General features: G+C 41.9%; 1 protein-coding gene across 37 annotated transcripts in view; it reads right to left on the reverse strand.

The window, feature by feature from the left end:
* Positions 1 to 548: 548 nt before the first annotated feature.
* The window catches only part of TCF4 (transcription factor 4), a 339,804-nt gene continuing 317,039 nt past the window's right edge, over positions 549 to 23,313 (reverse strand). For 21 of the 37 annotated variants that reach the window (XM_081097265.1, XM_081097257.1, XM_081097246.1 and 18 more), the window contains 5 exons: positions 7,689 to 7,824; positions 5,926 to 6,088; positions 2,655 to 2,884; positions 2,048 to 2,188; positions 606 to 981 (listed from right to left, as the gene is read on the reverse strand). In XM_081097265.1, coding sequence (XP_080953391.1) covers positions 2,052 to 2,188; positions 2,655 to 2,884; positions 5,926 to 6,088; positions 7,689 to 7,824 — 666 coding nt within the window. In that variant the 3' untranslated portion in view covers positions 606 to 981; positions 2,048 to 2,051. Of the gene's footprint in view, positions 982 to 2,047; positions 2,189 to 2,654; positions 2,885 to 5,925; positions 6,089 to 7,688; positions 7,825 to 23,313 lie in introns of all 37 variants that reach the window. The other 16 variants (XM_081097247.1, XM_081097260.1, XM_081097252.1 and 13 more) reach the window with 1 other exon arrangement.

Below are 23,313 nucleotides of genomic sequence, written 5' to 3' on the forward strand. Positions count from 1 at the left end.
CTTAGTAATGCTGCTAGTAATATCTACACATGATGTGACTTTTAAGTCCCGTGTTCCCAAAAGACTGGAGAAACAACTTTCTACTTATTCGTGAATGAAAAGCAACATCAGGGTCAGCGTTTCATCCTGCACTACCCCTCCGGAAGCAGAGTTGGCACTACAGGTTACGATAACAAACCGGGAAGGGACAGAAATAAGACCAAAAAAAAAAAAAAATCCGTATTTACAGTAAAATCTTTCTTTTAAAAAAGTTAATCAGTACTATTTTTTTACAGGAGAAAAAAGTCTGAAACAAATGAACAAAAGCTTACCATAGTCACTAAATTTTTAATATATATTTATATATATATTTATATATATATTTGTCATAGGTCTATAAGATCCATCTGTTCCTCCTACCCTAAGGAATGGCTAATGTCATCACTTCGCTGTCTCAGGACGTTTGCTGGTTTTGTTACTAGGGCAGCCGAGCTTCCCTCATTCGCTATCCAGGAATTATAAACACTAGCTGACTTGAATACCAACAAAAACGTTCATGTAGTTTTCTTCAGAAGTACACTTTTTCATTATTGCAAGTTTACAATTTTTAAATTAAATATTTTTTTCAGACTTACAAATTAATTATATTTTTTTTCCAAAAGAAGTTTAGGCACAAATGCATTGTTCCACAGTGTGGAAGGATTGCCATTCAGTCTCTGGGCTGATCTCAGCCTGCTCACACCGCTTTGCACATTCTGAATGATATGTTAGAGAGAGTCATCCCTCAAGTTGCACTTTTTTCTTTCTTTTTTTTTTTGTTTGTTTTTCGGTTTTTTGATAATTGGGAATGCTGAAACCTCTTGCGTCTGCGATTCATAACTACTCAGACTTGTCTTATATTACAAAAAAGGGGTCAGGGAGAAGTGTTTATGTGGGTTTAAGATAATACAGCTGTTAAGGAAGTGGTCTCTTGTGTTAATGAAGCAATGTGGCAGCTTGGACCTGAGAAGGAAAAGAAGAGGGGAAATAATTAGTACATTGACAACAGTAGAAGTAAACGTTTTATTCTTAAACTCTTCTATCAAGGGGAAAATCTGTTAATCTGGGGAAATGGACTGATCTGGCCACAACTTTGGTGGGAGTAACTGGGAAGGCTGGTGTAGGGACAGCTCACTTGGGAGCACCACAGGGAAGGCTGGTGTAGGGACAGCTCACTTGGGAGAGCCACAGGGAAGGCTGGGTGCAGGGGGCTCACTTGGGAGCACCACAGGGAAGGCTGGTGTAGGGACAGCTCACTTGGGAGAGCCACAGGGAAGGCTGGGTGCAGGGGGCTCACTTGGGAGCACCACAGGGAAGGCTGGTGTAGGGACAGCTCACTTGGGAGAGCCACAGGGAAGGCTGGGTGCAGGGGGCTCACTTGGGAGCACCACAGGGAAGGCTGGGTGCAGGGGGCTCACTTGGGAGAGCCACAGGGAAGGCTGGGTGCAGGGGGCTCACTTGGGAGAGCCACAGGGAAGGCTGGGTGTAGGGACAGCTCACTTGGGAGCACAGGAGGGAAGGCTGGGTACAGGGGGCTCACTTGGGAGCACCACAGGGAAGGCTGGGTGTAGGGACAACTCACTTGGGAGCACAGGAGGGAAGGCTGGGTGCAGGGGGCTCACTTGGGAGCACCAGAGGGAAGGCTGGTGTAGGGACAACTCACTTGGGAGCACCACAGGGAAGGCTGGATGCAGGGGGCTCACTTGGGAGCACCACAGGGAAGGCTGGGTGCAGGGGGCTCACTTGGGAGCACCACAGGGAAGGCTGGTGTAGGGACAGCTCACTTGGGAGCACCACAGGGAAGGCTGGGTGCAGGGTGCTCACTTGGGAGAGCCACAGGGAAGGCTGGGTGCAGGGGGCTCACTTGGGAGCACCACAGGGAAGGCTGGGGGCAGGGGGCTCACTTGGGAGCACCACAGGGAAGGCTGGGTGCAGGGGGCTCACTTGGGAGCACCACAGGGAAGGCTGGTGTAGGGACAGCTCACTCTGGAGCACCACAGGGAAGGCTGGTGCAGGGGAGCTCACTTGCCCTTTCACATCTGTCCCATGTGGTTCGAAGCGTCTCCCATTCCAGGGTGAGGGCCCGCCAAGGACAGCGGGGGCGGCTCCGAGGATACCTTTTCCTCCTCCCTTCTTTTCAGACATGCAGCTTTCGGGTTCAGATTCCTCTCTGTGGAAGAAGGAAGCACAAAGCCTTCGGTTACTGCCCAGGCTGCTGGTAGGGAGCAGCGTGTACCCTTCTGGGGACCCTTTCCTCATGTTTACAGATAGAAGGGACAGTTAGAGAGTGCACTAGAGACTCCCTCCCTCAGTCACTGGTAGAGGGTGAGCTGCGTGGTGGAGTCACAGAGCCCTTGAGAGTATCAGAAAGCTGGTAAAGCAAATATACGAAGCACCGATGACTGACTGCACGGGGAAGCTCCACACTGCAGTCTTAGTGGTAAGAGGATCCTATAACTTTATTGCAGGAGAAAGGGGAGCTGCCTGTGGATTCAGTCGTGGTCTGCAATGGACAGAACTCTCCTGAGCTGTGCTCCTGTGTCCCCTCCGCTCCTGCTCAAGGCAGGCGAGTCCTTCACGCTCCCTCCAGCCCCATGAGACGTGGCTTCTGCAAGGAGCCCGCTGCCGGCACTGACCTCGGACCTGCTGCTCCAGGCTGAGGATGACGGCCACGGCCTGGTGGAGGATCAGGAGCTTGGTCTGCGGCTTGTCACTCTTGAGGTGGAGCTGCACCATGCGGCCCAGCTCCTTGAAAGCCTCGTTGATGTCGCGGACGCGCAGGCGCTCGCGGGCATTGTTGGCCATCCTCCGCTCCTTCTCACGCTCCGCCTTCTGCTCGGGTGTCAGGTCCTCGTCGTCGTTATTGCTGTGGGACAAAAGGGACGGGACATTTTCTAATGGTGTGGGGAAAAAGGCGGTGACTCAATTACTTTTGCTTTCTTCCAGAGTTTGCGCGGAATGTTTCCATCTCAAGCTCTTGTCCTTAGCAGAGTTTTACATGCACTGGAGCTAGGATTGCTTTGGATGGCTGTCACAGGCCCTAGATTAACTCAAACTGAACAGGAGAGGTTAAAGTTAGGGCCCAGAGTATGCCCATACTACTGCCGGAGGCTACACCCTGCAAAGCCAGCCACAGTCAACTTCAGCTGAAGCCGCACCACAGGAGGGCAACCCAGAAAGAACAGTTTTAGAAGTTGCTCTTCTGTTTTGTTTTTAACTTTCATACCGTGACATCTGAAAGTTAAGGAAACTAAGTGATTGCAAAAACAGTTTGAGATGTCAAAATTAACGTGGTGCCGCTGTCAGGATGAAGCCCCTACACTGAAGACACCAGAGCAATGGGAGTGAAGACTTTTGTCCAGGTTTCTCCAGGAATTTGCTTTAAAGGTTTGGTCATTCCACTGAAAGTATCTGAGTCTCATTTTCTCTGTGCATTCAATAAAAATGTTAGAAACACATGATCTCCATGGCCTTTAATGACATGGGTGTTTATGATCCAAAAACAAGCGAGGGGAAACCTGAGTTGACCTGAGCTGTGTAAAACAAGCAAAGCAAAACAAACTCCAAAGACCTACCAGCTAGAGCTTCTGACTCATTGTGAGTCAAAAATGAAGGCAACAAGCTAATCTCTGACTGTGAGAACAGAAATATTGTGTGATTCATACCAAAGGCATGGCTGGACCCTGTAGAGTCTGGAAAGGCAAGATTATTTCTGTTTGTGGGTGTCATGCTGACAAATGAGAAGAAACTTTTGAATGGAGGGCAAATAGGAGGATGAGCCATCTGGAAAGCATAGCATAAAGGTTTCATGGCATCAGGGCTTTGAGTGTTTCATGGGCGATTATGTAAAAAGAGGCGTGGGAGATGTCTTGCTTAAGGAAGACAGAATTGAAAAGAAGAACTCTGAGCAAAATAGTTTGATTTAATATGAACAAGAGTTTTGGTGGCATGAGAGATATCAAAAATAAAGTAAACTTTACCAAAAGTAATAGGCTCTCCATGACGAACAACAACAACAACAACAAAAAATCCAAGAAACAAACAAAAAACAATATGGAGGCGACCAGCTACAAGGATGTTAACCAATAGATTTAAGCATGGCTTTAAATAACCATGAAGGTTAACCTTTATTTTAAAATCCCACGAATTTGAAATGTTCACAGAAAAAGTGTTATCACAGCACTTCAGAGCTGGAGGACATGTGGGAAGTTATCTGGTCAATGTGATGTACACTTAATGAAGTTGGCTTAAACTACATGGCTCTAAATCTTCCACTTTGGAGAATCTCTGGGTAATTTCCAGAGTGTAATAAAGATCAACTACGGTTTACAAGCCCCAATCGAGCAAAAATGGAAGTGATAGCCCTGGGTTGCGAGCACGTGTTGCACATAAAGGCGGCCATTTAAGCCAAGAACGCTTGTAAGGGAGGGTAGGAGGGAGGCACCAGAGAAAGATGTTGTAAGACTTGGGTCATCTCCCCAGAGGTACACCCTCCTGCAGATGAAATGGTGTTCTGTGGATGTGTGCTAGTGAACACACAACCGACCTGAACCAGTCGGAAAAGGCTCTGCCATCTGATCCTCCCACTTCGCTGCTGTGCCTTCTCTCCCTCACCCATGACCTCTGCTGTTGCCAAGGAAATCAAGCTGCCTATTACTATAGGATGTAATAAGTGAAAGGAGAACACAGTCAAGTTTCTGCTGGGACTGTCTTGAAGTTAAAAATTTTGGGTGTTATTTTTATATATGAAGCACATGCCATACCTTTCAAAGGGTGGGCCTGAAAATGGGAATTGTTTTCCAAAGTTACTGGGGCTAATAATTAATTAGAATTGGTTATGCAAATCAAACTGCCTAGATTTGAAAAGCAATGCCTTACAACACATTTTTGGAGGTTTGAGTAAATGTCACAGGGGTAACCTTTTAGAATATGAAGATTCTTAACAGCAAGTTTAAATGTTGTGCTGAAACGTCACAAGGTAAATGAATATGCACACTAGTAGGTACGGCCACTGCTTCAGTTACTGAGGACCGACCGGACTAACAGAGAAGGTGGTGCGCATGTGCGAGCCCTTGGGATTCCTCACCGATGTGGCCAAGAGCCAGGGAACCGCAGTGATGATGAAGGGAGAAGCTAGAAGCTTTTAGGGTTTTTGGAACTTGTGATAGGACATGTAATAAAATGTACCATAATAATAATAATAAAGACAATATGAAAAGGTGGCATCTTCTTCACCCCTGTAGGACACTAGATATATATAACCTTAAGAACAATAGCCTTTAAAAGGAAGGTGTAGTTTTAGTACATTTAATTAGCAAATCAAAAATATGGGTGCCACAGCATTTAAAAACCACCTGATTATCAGACTAAAGTTCAAGGAGACAGTTAGATCCTGCAGATGCATTTTCTATAGGAGGGAGTATCTGGGAGAGAAAAAAATTAGCAATTTAGGTGTTGTTACATATATATCAACATGTTTAGAATAATATGGGAAATCAGTATTTTCTCATTTTTGAGATAAGAAAAACATTAGAGTTGCATATACATCAATTGAGTTTTCAATATCACGAAGATCCCTTTTTAGAAATATTTTAGAAATAACATTTCTGACCAAATTTGTAGAATCGGTATAGTCTTAAAAATCAACTCTTTGAGTCAGTTACAAATTGTTTTTACCGCGTATAATTAGCCCTGGGTCCAAATTCATAAATGCAAAGATATTTCAGGCATCGCTAGAGTACAGGTATCTTAAACGATACTTCAGTACCTCTAGAGTAGGCCTTTAATTTTCTTTCCAGCTGTAGATTTACCTGCCAGGAAAAAACTAAATAGTTTCTTCCTGTTCTGTTCACTTCATCAAAGTCCAATAAAGGAATTAAATGAAGCGACAGTATTGTATACTGTTACCTAGATCTTGACCTAGTAATTGATTTGATATCCTTCTTGTCGTCATCTAGTTTCTTGTCCTCGGAAGATTTCGTGTCTTGCAGGTTCTCATCGCCCTCGTCGTCGGATTTGATCTCAGAGCTGCCGGAGGAGACGCTCTGGCCCTGCAGGCCTGGGGGCATGCCTGCGGAAACAGAGGGACCCGGTGACGTCTCCACCAAAGACCCCAGGCACAAACTCGCACCCCAGATTTGGAGCTGCCAGCGATGCAATTCAAGCTGCTCAACTGTGACCCTTCTGTCTTTTGTGTGTGTGTATGTACTACCTGGTGAAGTTTCAGAAATGCACCTGCGGAAGCAAGTTCTCTCTGCATTGGCTCTGAGGTTAAATTCTATTTTGCAATCTTTTGGAGTAGATGGTAATTTCACTGTCTACAAAACATCAACTTAATTGCAATGAAAATCATAATCATGAAAATCATACACTTCAATGTTCTGATTAAGAACCCAAGTAAATATCAGCTATTATATTGAGTTTCTTCCATATGCAATGATTTAATAGAAAAATGTCCTTAAAATATAATTCCCAGGGAGTATGCTAAATATGTACAGTCAAGTCTTCAATAGATATCCTAATGATATTCTGAAATTAGGCTTCTCTTATCCTCAAAGAGTAATCAGCATTTAAAAATGGTACATATGGAAAGCAGATAGCTGCGCGCTGAAGAAATTTCAAGCTTTCTCGTTGCTCAACTTTCAAGATCACAACACACATTAAAACTTGACCCTAATGCAAGCCTTTATTTCTAGGGTAGAAGCTTGTGTATCGAGTATTGCCCTCTATTTGTAATCTGTGGCTGGGAACCTTGTCACTCAAAATTTGGTCCACGGACCAGGAGCATCCTTACACCTGGGAGCCCGTTCGAAATGCAGAATCCCACACCTGCAGTCAAAATCTGAATTTGAACAAGACCTCAAGTCACACTTACACGTGTTAAAACTTAAGAAACATTAGTCAAGGAAAGAAAAAGAAAAACCAAAGGCTCTTTAAAAGAATGGTCTGCCACATTCTTACTGTTCAAATAAAATGGGGCGGCATCCCCATATATAATTAATACTCAGATGAGTACAATGTTTAACAGGTGAAAAATCTCAGGCATATCCTGTGGTAGAGTTATCATTCTTGTTCTAAACATGAGGGGAATGAGATGTTATTCAAGTGTCTCCTCATCACCTGCTCAGTCAGTTGCACAGAGAGCCTGGGACCCGGGTCTTGCCCCAACAGGACAACTTCCTGGGGTCATGAAAAACCCATCACAGTATGACTGAAGTAATCATTATGGGGCTAGATGACTCAATACCGAAAATCGTTCAAACAACTCCATTTTTTAAGATGTGCCTATATTTCCTCCAATCTTCAACAACAAAAACAGTTTCCTTCCTTCCTATTCATTTGGAAATATCATTTTCAGGCTACAACTAACCATATTAGAGGAGCTGAATGAGTAAGATGTGGAAATAGCTAAAATAAAATTTCCTCTCATCAGTCTGTTGTCTTGGTCCCTGCTGAAACAGCACCAGGATTTCAGAGGATGTTTGAAGAAAACAGCTACTGAAGAAACACAATTAGCTGTTCTAAATACTTTCCCATTTACTTACCATTTTGGGGCCAAATTTGATTCTTGGTTTTCTGCCAGTGCTTCCTGAGGGACGAATGCCAAGTAAGCGGGGGATCAGCACTAGCTCTGCTGTTGTGTGAGGAGAGAAGTGCCCCAGTGGACCTACCTCTGTACGGGTCCTGCGGCGGGTTCAAATCAGGGGAGGTGGCCGACTGGACAGGAAGCTGTGGGACTGGAACCTGGTTTGGCACAAGAGAATGGCTGCCTCTCAGGGCCACTCCGTCTTCACGATGGGCCCCGACCTGCAAGGCGAGAGGAACCATAGAGTTTAGCGGGAACCAGAGGTGAGACAGCTGTTTACGGGGGTAGCCAGGACCTAATGAAGGAAGACTGGCCTTTGCAAAACAAAACTCCCAAATGCATTTCACTAGAGGGCGCTGAAGGACCATGCATACACCTAGAGTGCCCTGCACAGCCACTTAACACTCAGCAAGATGCCGTGCTGTACATCCAGTGACAAATATGGCAGAGGAGCTCAGGCAGGTAAAACGTCAAATTGTCTCCCAGGGTGCTGCAGTGGAGCGCACTGATTCGTACCCATCTGTCTTCTATCATGTCCGCCAACAGATCTGACAATTATCTTAATGCCCATATGCTTAATTGTGGGCTTCTCAATTCCCCCATTGCTATCGGAAATCCTACAGGAATTTCAATTTGGCATTCGACTTTCATTTCAGGGGATAAGATTCTCAGGCCTGCCATTTTTTTTCCATAATGCCAGCTAAGCCTGTGACAGCGGCAGCGGCAGCAGTATGGGACGCAGCCCCTGCTCGGTACAAATATAATAAAATGTCACCTGGCTTTCCAAAACTGGCAGCCCATTCCGAATTAATGTTTACTGTATTTCATCAGCTGCCGAGTTCCAAATCCAAAGGGGGACGGTTGCTGCCAATGCCACCACACCGGAAAATGTCCCAATAAAGGTTTTATTAAACACACCAGTAATGCCATCATTGCCATGCAAAGAGTTTGGACATTGTTCCATTTTTTTTTTTTCTTCACTATTCTGATCCCAGGAAGACACCATATTGTAAACAGTCTTTATGCTTCCAAGAATAAAATCATAGAGTACAGCACGATGCTTCGGTCTGAAAAACCCGCTGCTGAGCTTTTTATTAACTAGTACTACTTACTCTGGGCCCAGAGATGTTGAACCAATGGCATGAAGACAGCAATTGCTGACCTTAGAGGGTACATCGCCTTAAAGCAGAACATCAAACTTTTGCAAACTAAGAGGAAGCTGAGTAGCTGCATTTTCGTTTGCATTTCCAACTAGTTAACTTTCTTAGCTTGTTGTTAGGTGAACATTTACACAAGACAATGAGTCTAACACTGAATATATTTATCTACAAATTTAGACTGCTATAAATCAAAAACTTGAATTTTTTCTCATTCAAAATATAAAGCCACAAAGGAGAATCACCACTCTTTTGCTACCAAATATTTAAAGAGTATTTCTAAGGAATGCAACAACAAGAATCTGTGCTGACAACAGTCACATTCCCAGAACTGAGCAGAGGCAAGTTAGCTAAGGCAGCCCACTATCCAGTTCTCACTGTTACAGGCAATTCAAAGAAGATAATTCAGGAGCCGGGGAAAGGATCAATTGCTCAGATTCAAAATATAGCAAGAATAGTACAGGATTTAAAAACTCGTGAAGTATAAATGAACGTTGTAGCTAAGAGATCTGAGCAAGCCTGTGCTGTCTGCCACCTATGTGCCTGAGTCCCTTTCTGGATCATTCTAAATGGTGGTTATTTAGGTCTTCTGAGTGTGCAGCAAATGCACTGAGACCCTGATGGTCTCCCAAAGCAGTCCATTCCATTTTCACCCAAAGTCGGCCTCCTTGCGCATTCCACCACCGGTTCTAGTTTCAGCCCCTGGGTTCGTGGAGTAAGTGTAAGCCCTTCTCACATACGTAATGCCGCTGCCACGCCACTCCGGTATTTCATGTGTAACTGAAGCCTGTTCCCTCACAGGCAGACCATGCCCACAGCTCCGCCAGCCATTGCTCACTCACTGTTGGGACATGTTTTCATTTTTCCTCCCAAACAAAGACTGATACTATTTTCCATTCAGGCTTTGGTTTGCCATGTTTAAATCTGTGCATTTCCCAGATTTATTCCTTCGATGATTACCCTTTCCATCCAAAATGTCAACTTGTAAGCGTGAATTTCAAAGGCCTTGATCAAATGGTCACTCTTTAGTCTGTCAATGTTACCCTAAACAATTACCTTAGCGCTGACTCATATTTTTTGGTATTCCCAGTGGATTTCAGTTCTTGGACTTCCACAAAGGAGGATTTTAAGTTGGAATCACTGAGGTAACCATGGATCGGAGCATAGCAGAGGTGTTTTAGAATTATTATGTTACAACTTTCAAGCCCTCTTTGTAGGCATTTATGATATAATTTAAGGTTAATATTTTGCTTTTCACTTAAAATATATTCAGATATTAATTCTGCAATTTCTTCTTTCCCCCTCTTAGTCACACTGAGATTAGTTTTTACAAGAGGAAAAAAGAATTCACAACCAATTACCTTTTATTTTCTTTGCCTCAACTATTATGGAAGACAGTGTAACTGAGTGAAAATAATACAATGATGAGAGTCAACAATATCTAAATTCTAAGTGTAACTGGTTTCTTTAATAGTTGTATACCGATGAATAAGTTACTCAAAACCCAAAATGGAGAAAATAATACTAGAAGTTTTAGAGAATAATTCCCATGTCTAATGCAAGAAGAGATATGTCAAACAGCTGGTACCCAGTGATAATAGAGAGTGCTCTGTGTTCTGAAAATATGTGCATAATACATTACCATAAGGGTCTCAGTAGTTCCAGAACCCTCAGAACTCAAGCTGCCTGTACTTCCAATCGTCTTTGCCTCTATTTTGTTCATATCCATTTAATTTTAAATCTCTCTCCTGCAGGATGACAGTAAAATCTTACATGATATTATTATAAATATGTTTGAGAATATAGTTGTTCCAACTATGTTTTTGTTTAGATTTGCTACCTAATTTTATATATTTTCCATAGATCATCTCAAGAAATACATCAATTATTTTCCATAAAGAAAGTTGGGGACAAAGTTATCCTTACTGTTTTAAGACCTCCTTTGTAAACGGATGTATTCCAGGTCAAACAAAGGATGGATGATAGGTTCTGATCCATGTGTAACGACCCTGAGTCTCTAGGATCAAGTCCAATGCCCCTGGCTATCAGATAATATTTTAATCTGGAGAATTAGCTTTGCATGTTTCCTTGACCACAACAGCATCCTATTCAGTTCTCTTTCAGAAACATTACTTCTGGTCACATAAAAGACAAGGAAAGAAAGACAGTAGGTGGCCAGCACAAATCCGCCACTAGGGTAGCTCAGAAACAGACGGAGGAACCAATACTGCTATCTATACAGGCCACGGCCAGGATCTGTCAACGTTCCTTATAACGTGATCATGTAACTAGAAAAAGCAGATTCTTTTAAACTTACAAATAGGTTCTTAGGATGGTGCCTTTAAAAAAGTAAAGAAAATTCATACTTGATTACAGCCCCATTTTGATAATAACCTTTTAACATAGATAAGCAATAGTTTAAAGTTAAAAGCCAGCCTAGGAAAACAGTTCACTTAATTAATATTGATTGCAAATGCTTTTGCAGTCTGTAGGAACAGCCTTCTTACTGTCACATACTATATGGTTTTAGATATATTTATGCTAAAAGTAAAAGATAGAATTAAATCTAAAAATATTTTCAATAATTGTTCATTGATCCAGTGCACATTAAATCACAAATGTTTCCGAATCTAGCCCATGCTTGTAATTCTGCGAGGGACAGGGGACACATGGTGAAGAGCCTGGATGTGGCCCTGCCCTTGTGAGCTTACAGTGACCTTAGTGAGACTTTGTGCCCCGAGATCAATTTAGTGAGGCAGCTCTAATAGTAAGAACCAGAGCCTCACTCAAGCTTGGCCAAGATACAGCTGCCAGAAGGGAGGAGGGCTGGGGGGCTGGGTGAAAAAGGTGAAGGGGTTAGGAAAAAAACAAACAAACAAAAACCTCATAAAGATAACAGCATGGCAATGACCAGAGGGAAGGGGTTAGAAGACAGTATAGGGGGATAGGTAGAGGCAGAAGGAGACTTGGCTGTGGGTGGCGAACACACAAGATACAGATGACGTATTATAGACTTGAACACTGAGACCTATAGAATGTTATTAACCAGTAAATTAAACTTAAAAAAGCTTTATCATGAAGGTTTCTGTAATTCAGGTTTTGGACCCAGAAGATTCTCAGGACCTAAGGCCGCTCCTTATGTCTCATGAGCGGTTCCAGCCTATCTCCTCCTCGGCTGGAACCTGTCTCTCTCTGACTCTGCCCCTCATGACTCCAGCCGGACTCTTCTTCCACACTATCTTGCGGTACACGCCTTCGGGATCCATGCCTGCTGCTAACTCCCTCTCTGCTTAGTATTTCTGAGTTCAGAATGTCAAGACCATCTGATGGCCCAGCTCATTCTGAAGCAGACGTGGGCCACCCTAGGATCGGTGTCCTCATTCGTGGTCCCATGAGCCACAAAAGAGGAAGAGGAGGCCAGACCATGTGATCTCAACATCTCTGCCTTTGCTTCAGGCCCTGCAGACCATGGCTGTTATGTGCAAATATCTAAGTTACATTTCATCTTAGCTCAAGTCATATTCAAATTACGACACAGCTATTTAAATTCTGTGTTAATTTATCATTGGGCAGAATTAAATAACTTTAGAAGTGCATTACTTCTTTTGAGTCTGGAAGCACCATAAATATTAAATAACCTTACTTTCTGAGGAAAATATTGATACAGTAGAAGCACTTTTAAATCATAGTATTTGGAGTTTAAGACCTTGGAGACACTTGGGAACCAGTTAGGCCAAATTCCTCATTTGACAGAGAAGAAAGCTAAGGCTGGAAGTGGCTAAGTGACTGAGTGAATGTCCAGTTAGAGGGCTGAAACAAATTTTACACTCAGAAAACTTATAACATTGAACAATTTTATTTGGTATACATACAGGGTAGGGGGGGGCAAAAGTAAGTGTACAGTTGTTCTTATGGAAAATAATACAATAACTTTTAAGTAATACAAGAATAAAGTCTGTGTTTTGCATACTCACAATAGTAAACCTAAGTTTGCCCCACCCTGCTTACAGATTTAAGGGACAAAAAGGGTCTACTTACTGGAGCTTTTGTTTTAGAACTGTGTATGTGTGTGTGTGTGTACGTGTGCGTGTGCGTGTGCGCGTGTGTGTGCGTGTGCGTGTGCGTGTGTAGATACAGATATGGATATGAAAATCATTTTAGTTTTATCATAGAGGAAAAACATCATGGTTCACCAACTCAGGCCAAGGCCAACGCCAAGATGTCTAACTAAATTACAAAATTTAATATCTGCCACAACTCCTCCAACATAAGCTGATTTAAAAGATATGCAGCTTCAAATTGGGTGGCTGCTGGCAAGGCTGTTTTATGTGGGATGCACAGCACCCTGGTAAACACCCTCATCCCCATCCTCAGCTAACAACAAACACCACAAACAAAAAGACATTCAGTGTGTCTGCTCTCTTTGTTTCCAGGGAGTATTGTGAAAGTAATTATTCTGTTGTATTTAAAAGGCCTATTTCATGGATGGGAAAATGTATTAGATTTCATTTGGCAGTTATTCAATCCTTGTTAATGTTATCTCCAGAGATAACTGCTTCAAAACAGGCTTTCAGACCTCAGTTCCTTCTCTTCTACCATAATCCTCCTAAAAGAGTGCAGGATGGGCAATGTAGGAAACCTGTCATCAGTTTCTAGACCAAATGATGACACAAACCAGATACGCTATTAGAAACATTTCGGTAATATCAAAATGGAAGTTTGTTATTAATGGCATCTGGTTCAACATTTTTCTTTTGACATAGGTGATTTTTAAAAAGAACTGGGAAAAGAAAAAGGTCCTGAGAGTTTTTACTTGTGTCTCTTCTCTTTCTCTTCTTGTTTTGCCATATTCACACACACACACACACACACACACACACACACACACACAAAAGTTGATGGGCTTTTACTGTAATTAGACACCCATTGACACAGAAAACAATTTTGGTGTCTGTAACTGTAATCTCCCCATGAAATATCAATTATACATGACAGTGGTAGAGCACTAGATTTCAGTTTCAATTATCTTGCCATATCTCTGTCATATTAGAGGAGAGCAAACTTATTTTTCCAAATGTGCAAAATACTGTTTAATCCAAAAATTGAATCTCTTAAAGAGATGGGAAGTGGTCATGCAAACTTTTTTACTAGCTCCCCGGTGGGAACCTGGGAGTTCACAAAATGGCAGCAGGAGATGTTAACATGAGGAACAGTACTAGAGGCACCCAGAACCTATAGAAAACAAGACTCTAATAACCAACTCTTTTGTGTGAGAAAGTTCTAACATCCAGGAAAAAAATCTAAGCCTTTCAACCACAAATAAATGATCAGAATATATATTTTTAATTCATGGGATTAAACATTTGAAGGACTTTTAACTAAAGTCAGATATAGATTCAATTCTTTTGTTTGGATTTTAATTCTTAAGCAATGTTTCATGGGAGACTTCCTAAATGTCTTAAGAACACCTACCTGTTCCCCCCTTCTGCCCCCGGAAATCTCATCTCATAGCTTCACTTCAAACTTTGCCTGAAATTTAAGGTAATTCCTTCTTGGGCAATTCTTGGAGATTTTTTTCATGCTTATCTTCTCCAAATGATAAGATAATTTTCAAGAGAATGTAAACATGATCTTAATGACCTTAATCTTGGCAGTGCTGACTGGTCATGTGATCAACTAGGCTGAAACTCCCATGATGTCCACCGAAATGGTTAAAATGAATGATTCTGTGATCTAGTTCGAGAGATGCAAATTATCTGATTTCAGTTCATCTTTTTTTTTCTTAACTCATAAGTTCCATCTATTAAAACTGTTTCATTTCTCTCCTCTGTATCTCCATCCTTCGCCCCCAATTTTCTACATCATTTTCATAGAGGGGAAACCGTAAGTGGATGCAGCCCACCAAACAGGTAGTTCTAGGGGTGGTTAACAGAGTCCCTCCCCTGACCCATGTACAGGTTAATAAGTAGGGAACCAAAGTTACCACATGCTCAGCGAGGAAGCAATCTAGCACAGAGATTATGGTGAAAGTTTGCAATTACTTGTGAGCAGGAAAGACGACTGAATACGTGAGGTGCACTTTGAGACCCTGCAGTGCAGGCACACCTGTGTGCGTGCACAATCACATCTGCCTTCCACACAACTCCTGCAGCTAGTCCAGGAGGTCCAACACCGGGATTTCTCCTTACCTACCTGCCCTTTATTTTTAAAATGCTCTTGTTCTTATCAAGTAACACATGCCTACTGCAAAATACTTGGAAAGGAAGTGGCAGGGTAAAGAAGCTTACCTAAACAAATGAAATGTTTCTTCTCAGTCACTTTCCAAATACTAACCCACTAAATGCCCATCACTTGGTACCTTGCATATCAAGGTTGTGGCATGGATTTTCCTTATTCTGTGGATCAAATCTAAGATCTACACCTATAATTCTTTTTAAAAAAATATGTTTTTATTGATTTTAGAGAGAGGAAGGGAGAAGGGCATCCTTTAATACGGCAGAGCTTACACTTAGATGATTCCGTTTTGCTGCCATTCATAAAGCCTGCACTTGTCTTGAGCCGAGAGTGTCCCCAGAGCAAGGACGGGGTGTAGAGGTCACTGTTATAGGATTGTAGTCTCACAACGTGCACTTAGATGCTTCCTAATAATAGATGATGACATGAATGGCATGTGTCTGTGAGACTCTTTGTGAAACCTAACACCTTTCGATATTGTTGAATATACATTTAGTATGTTTCTATCCAATAATAAACATTTAATTCAACAAATGCCTTTTGAATATCTACTTTATGCCTGGGTCTATTTAGGCATTTTTAGAAAAAAATATGTAGACATAACTATTACTTTCAATGCTCTTATCTTAATGGTGGATTAATATAATTACTATGGGAGGCAAAGTAAGATGAATGTCTTAAGGGATGCAGGTTGTGCAGGACTTGAAAGGACGGGTGAAACCCTATCAGAAGAGACAGCAGAGGCTGCTTCAAAAGGAAGGTGGCATCTTAGACAGGTTTCAAATGATGGGAGAATTTTGATGTAGATCATTTAAATATATATTTTAAAAACTGACATTTAATTTTAATTAAGTGGTATCTCCACTTTAAATGAAAGTTTCGGTTTTAAACTGAAAAGTGGCATTATTTAGATGTTATATATAAGGAGTTAAGGATTGCATATTAATGTTTTCATGTTGTCAGACTACACATTTCAGACAAAAAGCAGGTTTTTGTAAATCCCTTTATAAACCTCAATGGCTCTGCTACAAAGTGAACAACATAGGGCATTCAGACACAAATGGTACCTCACTGGATGTGTGTATTATTGGCCCAAATGATTCACTCTTATTTAACTGCAATGAAGTCTTTCATCTCCCAATAATAGTTTCCATATGACCAGTGGCTCTGCTATAAAGAAGATCAAAAGCGAAAGAAAGGATTTAATAAAAGAAAATGACATTAAGAGTAGCATTAAATCAGAGGAAAATACCAATATCCAACTCTTTTTTTTTTTTTTGGAATAAAGCTCCACAGAGTGCTAAGCAGCTTCCCCAATATGTCATGAGAAGGCATTTTACAAGCAGTAGGCATGTGCAAAACCCATCTGTGTATGCTGTGGATGGTAGAGATTAAGTTAGGGGAAGTGAGGTATGGGGGGGGGTGCAAAGAACGCCCCATTTAGAAGCAGGCTGGAGAACAGGTAACACACCAAACAGCTAGCTTCCCAGTTAGAGTATAAGGAGATGTCTCAATGGCCGACGTCCATCCATGCCTGTCCTTCCCTGTTCTAGTTAAAGGAGACAGACTTTTTGATAATTCCGAATTTCTCAGAGAATCATAACATTGCTCAACTTGAGTACATGAGTTCTGAGAAAGGAAGTTTTTTTTGGCAACGCACAGTGACTTGGTATGAAGAGCCAACTTCCCAAACAAATTTTCTTCTGGTTCTTAAAAAAAAATTACAATGTTAATCTCTATTCCCGACTGGATAAACAGCTGCTAATAACCTCCAAGTCCCAGGGGAGGAGGCCGCTTCCTTTCATCTTCAGACGGGTGGACATCTGACGTGCCCTGCACGTTAGTGATTCCACATGTTTCTTACTTGGCCGCTTTCAAAACTGCTCCGGTGCTGGTCTCACCAACCCAGGTTTCTTCTCTCCCTTTCGCTTAGCTGGCATCCATAAACTTGAAAAACACGCTGGGTTGTGGGAGCACTTATTTGAAATCATAGTTCTGTCAGAGTTGGTGTATTTAAAAAGGAAATTCAAAATCTTACAATATCTAAAGGAAGCTAAGGCCGAGACTTTTGCATGAAACCCTGGGAGGGAAATGACCATTTTGGTTTCTTTCATACTGAGCTAATTATTTACTCAAGGGCTGGCTGTGTTCAAAGATACTCCACTTCTAATAGCCTGGCTAATGCGATTACTTTCTTCTATCTGTTTGTGCCCGACATGGAGGAGCCAACTCCAGCCCTGTTCCTCCACATGGAAGTGCCCAGCAGAAGGTGACAGGGCCGGCCGGTCCCCAGGGCCTTGCTCACTTGTTCCTGAGCACCTGCTGCACTGGTGACCTCAGTTCTACACCTCAAGCTTCAGACATTTCGCAAAACAGCCTTTTAAACAAAAACCAGCTGTTTCCCATCTAGACTACGGGGGGGGGGGGGTCGTGGGGGGAGAAGTTTGGGCAGCATACAGAAACACTACCCAGAGACTGCCCTTCTCCAATAACTTTCACACACTTTCAGCTACAAAAGAGACCGTCCGAGAGCAGAAGCCGGGGAGAAGGCAAATGAGACATTAAAACGTGGCAGCTCAATACATTGGTTTTTGACAGGATGTCCAATTACCCGCTTGAAAATGAACATGGCTATTGTATCAGGACAATACTTCCCCAAAGATGTCATTTAACTAATATTGGACAGATCCTGTGATTAAACTCAACTTTGGAGCTTAAGACAACTTATGGATATAAAGGAAGCTATAATTATGCACCACTGTAAATGTCAATTAGGTAGAACCCTCACCTTTCAGAAATGTGGTTAAAGCTTTTTTTTTAGGTTTTCATTCCTAAAACTGCTTTGCCTAAAACTTCTTATTTTGAAACCATTTTACACTTCTGTTTTCTAAGCAATTAAGATACTTTTGACTTAAAAAATTTGCAGCCACAATAAAAGCTAAAATAACACAACGACCACAGGTTTTAAAAAAAATATAAAATGGCCACGGCCTAGTTTAGGCTTTCAAACAGTGCCAAGCTGCTCCAGTATTTTCTGTTTTGGTATGAATGACATAACTGAATTACTTCATGAGCTGCTACTTTAATTCCTCAGGGTGGAAAATTCCATGAGTTAATTTAATTTGGATGTAAAAAATATACATGAAAACTTGCTCTTCCTGTGGACTCTCATGTGAAATATCCGCGCCAATTGTTGGAGCTGCTGCGCTCCAAGGAGGGGCTCTGCACCCACTGCAGCCCTGGCTGGGAGCTGCAGGGCTGCTACCAGAGGCCAACTTTCTTACCTCCATCTGGCCACATAAGATCCTATATTTTCTGCATTTTAAAGAAATCATGTTTACCTATGGTTCTGTGGTGCCCTTTCTAGCCTGTAACAGTCAAAATCCTACAGACCCCAATGTTCACCCGCTTCTGAGTTGCTCCTTAGGTCACTTAGGAATTCAAGTTTGCATTTTGGGTACGCACACACTTGAGTGGTCACCCTCCCACAGTCAAGGGCCCGCAGGGTCAGAGACGGGTATGGATCCCCAAAGGATCTGAGGCGTCGAAGGAGTGAATGAGCACCTGTGTATTTTCTAATATATACACTCACTATATATTCCCCCACTCCGCATCTTTCTTGAGGAGACAGGGTTTAAATGCAAGGGTTGGCCTGATCTAAATGATGGTTTAGCACTGTGTCCTTGTTCCCAATAAAAGTTCAAAGAAAATGTTATGATGACTGAGCTATTAAAAGGGTCTACTTGCTTTTCCCTCTATTATTTAAGAAGAAAGCGAAGTACAAATATGATGAGATCATACAGTCTGTTTTAAATATGTTTTCATATTTTAAAAGTGGGGAAGACAACAAGTTTTTGTTTTTATCCAAAGTGCTAAATACATACTTTAGGGGAAAGTAAGAAAATGAGGCTTGGCTTGTCCTAGACGGTGGAGAGAGACTGTTCTTTGGGTAAGGTGGTCCAATGGAGACGGACTCTTGTTTGTAGGTCACAGGGCCTGAATTTCAGTAAAACAAGTGTGTGTGTGTGTGTGTGTGTGTGTGTGTGTGTGTGTGGCTGGGGGGGGGGGCGGTATTCCTAATTTGGACCCACTGCTGGGAGATCTGGACATGCGTCATGTTCCAACCACTTGTTTTAGGGGTTGCTAATGGAGTGTGAATAGTCACAGAGCTAGTAAGTTCTGAGGATCTAATGTACAGTGTGCCAAGCTGCTCCAGTATTTTCTGTTTTGGTATGAATGACATAACTGAATTACTTCATGATAACACACAAAAAAGGAATTACTGAGGAGATGGAGGCATTAACTACCCTTATCGTGGTAACATTTTGCAATATGTAGGTGTATCAAAGCAACACATTGTACACCTTAAACTTACATATGTTAGATGTCAGCAATATCTCAATAAAGGTGGGAAATTAAAAATAACGTGAATTTCTTTAAGCCCTTTTTTCTCAGTTCTGTTTTTTTTTACATTAAAAAATTAAAGTACCACATAGATATAATTAAAAACTTTCATTGAAAGTGTTAATCTGCTCTCAGAAATATTTGGTAGTTGTGGAGATTAGGAGAGATGGTAGAACAAGTGCTAGGCAAATATCTTAATTAAAGAAAAAGAAACAACACAGTACCTATAGAAAGATGACACTAACTGACTAAGGTCATGGGTGAAAGTGTGTAATAAGCTATTTAAAAAAGAGTTCGAAGTGCTCTGAGATGGAGGCAATGACTTCTCAAACTCAGTTTGGTTCTACCAAGAACAAGTCTTTCTGAACAAATCTCATTTCCTCATTCATGGGAATGCTGAATGCCTGGTGTCTTGTGATAACGCTATGAACAACACGAGGAAAGGTGGACTGCATGGGAGAAAAGTTAGGGGGGAAATACTAAACCGAAAGAGCAGAGGGAGATGTGAGTGCGGAGAGAGTGTCTGTAGTGTTGAACCTCGGGCTTTCAGCTCTATGTCCTTCCCGGTCAACATTTTTTAAAAAAAAATATATTTTATTGATTTCTTACAGAGAGGAAGGGAGAGAGATAGAGAGTTAGAAACATCGATGAGAGAGAAACATCGATTAGCTGCCTCCTGCACACTCCCTACTGGGTATGTGCCTGCAACCAAGGTACATGCCCTTGACCGCAATCGAACCTGGGACCCTTGAGTCCGCCAGCCGACGCTCTATCCACTGAGCCAAACCGGTTAGGGTCGGTCAACATTTTTATTCATGGCTTTGAGGTGGGCATCAATGACACCCATCACATTTAAATTTGCCAACTACAGAGCTGGCAGAATATGTGACTGCGTGAGGACCTAAAGGAGACCCAAGGCTGGAAACAGACTGAAGGCTGAAGGATGAAATACAAAGGTGTTCTGTGAAGTTTGTCTGGCACAACAAAAAGTACACGAGGACAGTTGAGAGATGTGTGACTTAAGGATTTCAGCTGATTACAAGTTCAATATTTATGAGCAGGATGATGAAATCATCAAAAATAGCTAATAGGATCTAGTTAGGCGGCCTTTAATAAAGATAAAATATACTGAATGGGTTTGGTGATAGGTCCATCATAGTCACCCTGGTAATTCCTTGAGCACTGTGTTCAGGTTGAGACTCTACAAACTAAAAGGTCCTAGAAAAATAAAAGCATCCTTCATATGCTGGAGAAGGAACTGGAAAATCAGAGGCAAAAACTATTTTTAGGTTAAATATTTGAACATATAAATGTCTAGCCTAGAGAAAAAATATTGAATAGATGTCTTCAAATAACCAAAATTTTTTAAAATATTTGTTGGATTGAGTTTGGGTAACTCTAAGCAGAAAAATACAGACTTCACAGAGAAGTAAATATGGGCTGGACTCAGAAAGAATTTTCTAGCATTTGCTGGAAATGGCTTTGTGGTCACTTGGAGTTACTCAGCCTTGAAGGAAGGAGGCTGATAGAGACTTACTGACCACTTGACAGGGCATTTGTAGGGGGATGTGGATAGAGATGACTTCTAAAGTCTCTGAGATACTATGGGAAAAACTGCTTAGAAATGAAGTATGTGCTAAAATATATATGGAATTTTGTGGAAAATTAAAATCTGTGAAAACCTAAGAGTGGAGATGGTGAAGACCCTATGGATCATACCTTTGTTAAAGAGCTCCATGTAGAAACAGAACTTCCTGACGTCTGCTACTCCCACAACCACATGCTCCCCAAGATATCACCTCACTGCCCACTACCATCTCTAATTGCCAAGTATTATTGGCAAAGCTAAATAGCAATATGTGGCAAGGAGCCAGGGGACAACTGAAGAGTGTTCTTGGGTTTCATGAGTTAAGTCCGAGGAACAGAGCGGTTTGTAATACCAGCCACAGTGTTGAAACTGCTATGGTACTAGGTTAGAGAGGAAGGCGGTTGCAGCAGCGTGGTATTTAGCACAGAGAGTGCTGGTCCCACAGCTGGCGTGTCTGGTTTTAATCCCAGCTTGGCCATTAACGAGTGAGCACCCATGCGTGGGCCACGTCCCCTTTCTTGGCCTTAGTCTCCAGCCGCAAAATAAGGGCCATGAGCTGAAGGACCTCTGGGTACTTTTAGCATCTAAAACACAATGGTCCTAAATCTTAGAACTATGAAAGCAAAAGAACTATGAAATTTAAGTCGTTTATCCCGAGGCCCCACATGGCAAAAGTTCCCTTATGTTTAATATCAATGAAATAAAAAGGTGCTTCTTCACCTAATGAATGCTCTTTTGATAAATTCTTTCCAATCCAAAGTCAAACTAAAAATGTTATTGATAAGAGAGAAGCCGGGCAAATATTGGTTTATGTCAGAGCTTCCTGCAATGTGCCAAACCCCACTTGGGGTTCTGGGAAGGGGCCAAAGGGGATGCTGTGGAGGGCATGTGTAGGTGTGGGTTCACAGGGCACTTCCACTGCCAAGTCAACTAGAGCAACGCGATCCTTACGAGATCACTCCTCCTCTACCAAGGGACAGGGTGACCCTTCCTACAGATAACAGAGCTGGGTCCATCCTCTCTCGTGGAGCCTAACCACACTGCTGCAGCACTTTGCTTTCAAATATGTGTCCTTCCCTACTCGCCTGTGAACCCCTTGAGAGCAGAGACCACCTGTTGGCATAGAGCCTGGCATTTGGTTACCATCTGATAAATGGTTTTGAAATGAATAAGTGGACTTTAAGCAAAAAGGATCCGGAAACCACATTAATATTATATATTAACAGAATAGGAACTTTTTAGCTAAATGATCCTATAGTTACTGACTCTACTGACAAGTAATTTAGAGCCCTTACAGAGTCACATGAAGACATTTTGATGTGGGTTTTGTTCTTAGTCAGTTAGAAGGAGAGATTAGGTCATCTGAAAGGCTTTCTTTCAGGTTTCGCCTGTGAACCCGAACACTGAATGATTAATGGAATTATATTTGGAAACTGCCACTTCAATGACTTATAAAAATCGAATGATTTAATATCAGGTTAACCATGGAGATAATGGAGGCACAGAGGAGATTATATCTGAATAAGAGGTTCTGACAGGGTCAGTGACAAATCCAGCTGCTTCCAAGTCCTCCCACATTCAGAGGTTTCTGTTTGGATTCTATTAGGAAAGTGAGGGGGTATGATAGAGAAGTGAGCTTAAACTGTATTGCTTGAAGGACCCTCGTAAGGAGAGTTCCACACCTCTTGCCACTTTCCATGGACATACTGATTTGGGAATAAGTGTTTTGACAATGTGGATTTCAATCTAGAATGCTACCGCATTGGAGGGAAAGTTCTTCACCTCCACATTTGGGTAGAGAGTTGCTCTGGGAACTTGGCCATGAAACACCTGGAAATTTCTTTCATCAACAAACATTTATCAAGATTTGAAGATCATGAGCTCTTACCACTTGAAATTAATTATTAAAAGGCATGTTTACAGATGGGTGTACTCATGGTAGCAATATGGAGCATAGAAACTGGAGTCAGAATGTCTGAGTTTAAATCTTGCTTTGTGACTAGGCTACTCAAATCTTCCGAGGCTTAGCTGACTCACACCCAGAATGGACTCTATCATCCTCTTCACTGGGCTCTTGAGAATACTGCCTTCTATAACGTATATGATGCACCTAGCAGTAGACTGGCAACTTGTCAAGCACTCAGAAAATATTAGTTGCCTTTCTTCCTTTTTGAGTGATAATTTGTTTACTGGGAAGAAAACAAAATGCAATACCTAGTACTCAAGGAATTTACAATATAGTTGCTAAGGCAAAGGTCATACCTACAAAAGATATATAGCTACACATACCTGGGTAAGATAAATATCTAGCTGATGGTATGATCTGT

The sequence above is a fragment of the Myotis nattereri genome (assembly GCF_964212035.1).
Source record: "Myotis nattereri genome assembly, chromosome: 8".
Classification (NCBI taxonomy): Eukaryota; Metazoa; Chordata; class Mammalia; order Chiroptera; family Vespertilionidae; genus Myotis; species Myotis nattereri.